The 5,186-nt window shown below is 40.7% G+C and overlaps 1 protein-coding gene across 1 annotated transcript; it reads right to left on the bottom strand.

The window, feature by feature from the left end:
- Nucleotides 1–490: 490 nt before the first annotated feature.
- LOC123219679 lies at nucleotides 491–1,019 on the bottom strand. The gene is made up of 2 exons (XM_044641675.1): nucleotides 701–1,019; nucleotides 491–519 (listed from the first exon to the last, which is right to left on the bottom strand). The coding sequence occupies exons 1-2, from the start codon at nucleotides 1,017–1,019 to the stop codon at nucleotides 491–493; spliced, it is 348 nt and encodes a 115-aa protein (XP_044497610.1).
- Between the last annotated feature and the right edge of the window lie 4,167 nt (nucleotides 1,020–5,186).

The raw sequence follows: 5,186 nt of genomic DNA, 5'->3' as shown, positions 1-5,186 counted from the left end.
GCCTTGTTCCAAGATTTGCTTTTCATAATGCCCAATCCTCCTTCCTCCTTTGGGAGACAAATGTCATCCCAAGCAACTTTTGCCTTCTTGCTACAGGATATGTCTCCACTCCAAAGGAAATTTCTAAGGTAGCTATCAATTACCTTATGCACCTTTGCAGGGAGGATAAATGTAGAAGACCAATATACTTGGATGCTAAAGAGGATAGCCTTGATAAGGATAAGTCTTCCAGCATAAGAAAGGAACTTGCTTTTCCAAGAAGAGATCCTTGCCACAATCTTATCAATAAGGGGTTTGCAATCATCAATCCTTAGTTTTGAAGAGATCATAGGGACACCAAGGTATTTAAAAGGGAGAGAGCCAAAATCAATGCCAAGGATTGATTTTAGGTGTTCCGCTTCAGCATTATTGACTCCCGACAGGTAAATATTGCTCTTGGACAGATTTGATTTAAGCCCGGACCAAGAGTGGAAGCAATCTAATACCTCTTTTATAAGGGATATGGAATAGACATCCGCCCTACAAAAAATCATGAGATCATCCGCAAAACATAAGTGGGTGATATTATTCTTTTTGCACTTCCAATGATGGCTAAACTGAGCATTCTCCTTTAGGTCACTAAGCATGCAAGAGAGCACCTCCATAGCAATGACAAAAAGGTGAGGAGAGAGCGGATCCCCTTGCCTTAGCCCCCTAGTACTTTTGAAGAAGCCCACAAGTTCACCATTTAAGCCCACTGAAAACTTAGGACTAGTGATGCAACTCCTTATCCAAGTTATGAAAGTTTGCGGTATGTCAATGGTATTAAGAGCAGCAAGTAAGAAATCCCAATTCAAAGAGTCATAAGCTTTCATAATATCAATCTTTATGGCACATTTCTTTTCAAGAGTGTCCTTATGGTATCCCTGCATAAGCTCTTGGCATAGAAGGATGTTTTCACCAATGCTACGGCCTCCCACAAAGGCTCCTTGAGCTTTGTTTATGAACTGCGGAAGAAGGACCTTGAGGCGGTTTGCCATGATTTTAGTGATGCATTTGTACATTGTATTGCAGCAAGCAATAGGTCTGAAATCCTTGCAAAAAGTAGGGTTAGCAACTTTAGGAACAAGAGCAAGAATAGTGCAATTTACCTCTTTTAAAAGGTGGCCTGTTTTGAAGAAATGTTTGATGGCCCTTATAATATCATCACCAATGATGTTCCATGCCGACTTGAAAAAACATGCACCATATCCATCCGGACCCGGAGCCTTGTTATTATCCATGGCAAAGATGGTTTCTTTGATTTCCTCCGCTGAAACTTCTTTGATAAGCATTCCTTTTTCCTCATCACCAAGCCGGAATTTGACTACCTTTTTTAGCTGCTCAAGGTTCACATTTGAATGCTCCTTTACATTTAGGAAAGATTTGAAGTGATCTACAAATTCCGCCTTCACCTCCTCCATGCCATAAACAAAGGTGTCATTCTCCCTTTGGATCCCATAGATAGAGTTTCTATTTCTTCTGCCTTTAATGCTTTTGAAGAAATATTTAGTGTTTTGATCACCTTCCTTAAGCCAATGGACTCTTGATTTTTGTCTAGCCAAAGATTCCTCAGCTAAAGAGATGGATCTATAGGATTCTAGACTTATTTTTTCCTCCCTAGCAAGATCCTCATCCAAGGGGTTTATCCGGAGAAGCTCTTGGACATTTTCAAGTTGCTTTCTAGCTTCTAATACTCTTTCGGATATGTGACCAAAATGCTCCTTATTGAACTTCCTTAATTCAATTTTCAGTTTTTTAAGTTTGCTTGTCACATTGAACATGGGGCTGCCTTGTGCTTCTTGGTTCCAAACTTCAGCAACAACATTGAGAAAGTTTTCATGGTGAGTCCACATATTGTAGAATTTGAATGGAACTTTCCTACAATCCTCAAAGGCACCAATTCTCACCAAACATGGAGAATGATCGGAAATGGAGGGGTTGAAGAATTGAGCCATGGCATTAGGGAATATATCTTTCCAAGAATCATTGATAAGAGCCCTATCAAGTTTGCATGCAATCCTTCTCCCTCCTTCACTACTATTGCTCCAAGTTAGGAGATGACCCATGTACCTTAGATCATCCAATTCAGCATCTCTCATACAATTACTAAGGTCCTCACAGTAGGAATTTCCCCAAGCAGCCCCCCCAATCTTTTCTAGTGGGTGTTTGATGGTGTTGAAATCTCCCATTATGATCCAAGGTGAATTTTGCATCATATGGGCTAGATTTATGAGATTATGCCAAAGAACCTTCCTTTCCATAGGATTATTGCTGCCATAGACTATTGTCAAGCCAATGCTAGAATTCTCCTTTACAAGCTTTACATTACAATGCATATATTGGCTATCTTCCGCAATAACATTAAGTCTAATAGTAGCTTTATTCCAACCAATCAAAATTCTGCCTATAGAACCATTATTCACATTACTACAATGCTCCCAACCTTCCCAAAAGCTAGAACACACTCTATTGATATTTGTACTTCGGACTTTTGTTTCAAGGATGGACATAACATCAATCTTATTTTGCAAAATAAATCTACTAACCTCCTTTTGCTTAATAGGAGCATTAAGGCCCCTAATATTCCAGCAGGCTATATTGGTCATTTGATGGAATTGATGGGGGAAGCACTTCGCTTTTGCTTCATTAATCTCCTCCGTTGAGTTTTGCTAAGAGTATCACCTTTCTCCCTTATGAAATCCACCTCATCAACCATAATTTTGCCTCCAAAGTGACTAATTTCTGGAGATTCACAATGTTCCAGGTCTGAATTACCCTCTTTAGAGAGAATTCCCCCCACCTTTTCCACCTTTGAAGGTTCGGCCACAATTGGTGTCATAGTGCTAGAAGAGGCACCACTAACAGATTCCACTCTATTTGAAGGGCCTAACTCCTCATATGTTTTATCTACCAATGTATTCTCCCCTTCGGTTTGAGTTTCATTAGTCACAATGTTTTCATTGCTTGCTAAGGCAGCAAACTTGTTTTTATTCATAATCCCCATACTATTGACAAGAGTTTCCTTCCCCTCCTTCACATTACTAGGGAACATTAAGTTTAGTCGCCCATTCCCCTTGCTGTTCCTAGCCGTATGCTGAATTTCAGAAGTAACCATCCCCACTTTTTTATCCGAAGCCTCCTCCATGTTATTCACCTTTTTTCCTTTATGTGAACCATGTTTTCCTTTTCCAGCTTCTCCTCTTTCACTTCTCCTTTTACACTCTTCATTTCCATGGCCAAACATATTACACAAGCTGCATTTGACAGGTTTCCATGCATACTCCAGCCGAATTTCAACTCTTTCTTTTGATGGAAGCACAAGCTCCAACTTCTCCGGGAAATCATGGTTTACATTGATCTCCACACAAATACGGGCATACTCCAGTCTACTACCTTCCTCCGTGACAGAATCGACATAGAGGGGTCGGCCTAGGACACTTGCAATATGGCTAAAACCCTTTAAGCTCCAATATTCCAGGGGAACACCATAAAATTTTATCCATACCGCAATCTTTTTTATGTTTTCCGCCACCATTGAGAGGTTCTTTTCCCATCTTCTTACAAAAAGGGGCTGCCCACCTATCATCCATGATTCCTCTTCCAGAACTTTCAACATACCTTCCTCATCCTTGAATTTCAGGAGATAAACTCCCATTCCAGTTGATATAAAGTCAATAAGCCCAAAGTTGGACCAATGACGGAAAGCATACCTTTTGACAAGGAGGAACGGCATTCTTCTTCCAATGAAAAAACCAATAGCACACCTCTCCCATCTCTTTGCACCATCATCCACAACTTCAGGGGGAGGAGAAATGGAGTATTTCCCTCCAGCCATGCTATCCGAGGGAGGAAAGTATTCAAGCTTAAGGTTGGAATTTTGTTTCGCCTTGAAGAGAACATTCCAAGGGCGTTTACCATCATTCACCGGAGCTGGGGAGGTGGATTGGAGCTTGGAGGGGGAGAGCACAGGAGCAGAACCTTCAACGCAAGACTCTTTTAAGGAGGGAAAAGAGGAATTTTCAGAAGCATTACTAGACATGTGAGAAAGGCTCTCATGGTGGTTCAAGCAAGAGGAAACGTGAGAGGGTAAGGAGCTTTCCTTTTTAGACATAACTTTGACAGCCAATGGGAGACAAGAAGAAAGCACAGCAGTCTAAATTCACCAAAAATGGCAAAGACCACTCTGAACAAGAAAGAAGGACTGCTGTAAACACCAAAAAGGAAAGAAACACCACAGAGGAAAGAGAAAGCTGAAATTTTGAATTTGAACACTGAAAATGAGTAAACCGCCAAGAGGATGAACAAAGAAATTTCGGAGGACCAAGATATACAACCAGAAGATGCAAATAGAATAGAAATGATAAAGAACAAGCTGGACCGAAACTGAAAACTAAATGCAAGGACACAAAACAGAAGAGACTACAAACTAGATTAGGAAAGCAAAAACCGAAAGGGTGGAAGCAAGGAGAGGACTGCCATGAAAGGAGGAAAACCGGTGACCAAGGGGTCTCCGGGCTGGAGGTTGTGCCGGAAGGGACATCAACCAGTGGAGGAAGAAGGTGGCAGATTGAAAAGTTAAAAAAAGGTGGTAGAGATCCTAGAGAGAAGGGAGAGCATTTTCTCTTTCTTAGAAAGTTTAAAAGCTTGATGTTTTGCCGCAATCTCATTACTTGCATCCAAGGCCTTAATGAAATAGAAACTTAAATGAGTCCAAGAAGCCAACTACAAGCCCACTTGAAGCCCAAGTAGATGAGGCAGCCCTCCATCACTTAAATGGAGCCCAAGATGCCATGACGCCCATTTAGTTGGATTGAAAGGGAAGCAAGTAACTTTAGTTGGTGGACATAGTTCCACCTTTTAGGGAAAAGTTGTTCCCTTTTGTTGTTTTCTTCAATTAATATGGTATGGCCTTAGTATTGAATGAATGGTTAAGCTTAAATGAAGGGAAAAGCTTCCATGTAAAATTAATGACCAATTTTTGCCACCACTTGCTCTTGTATATGAAAGTGGATTTTCACTTGTAAAGGCTAGACTTCTTTGATAATGAAATATTCAAGTAAAGCTTTGTGGCTTTTCTTTAGTTGCTTTTTCCTTTATCCAATTCATCTTAGAGGAAGAATTGGTGGTGGAAGACCCCAAGGTTGGTGGAAATTTCCTTTATGCCT

Source organism: Mangifera indica, chromosome 6, assembly GCF_011075055.1.
Source record: "Mangifera indica cultivar Alphonso chromosome 6, CATAS_Mindica_2.1, whole genome shotgun sequence".
NCBI classification, from domain to species: domain Eukaryota; kingdom Viridiplantae; phylum Streptophyta; class Magnoliopsida; order Sapindales; family Anacardiaceae; genus Mangifera; species Mangifera indica.
Note: the sequence above shows the minus strand (reverse complement) of the source record. Positions and strands in the feature narration are given on the sequence as shown.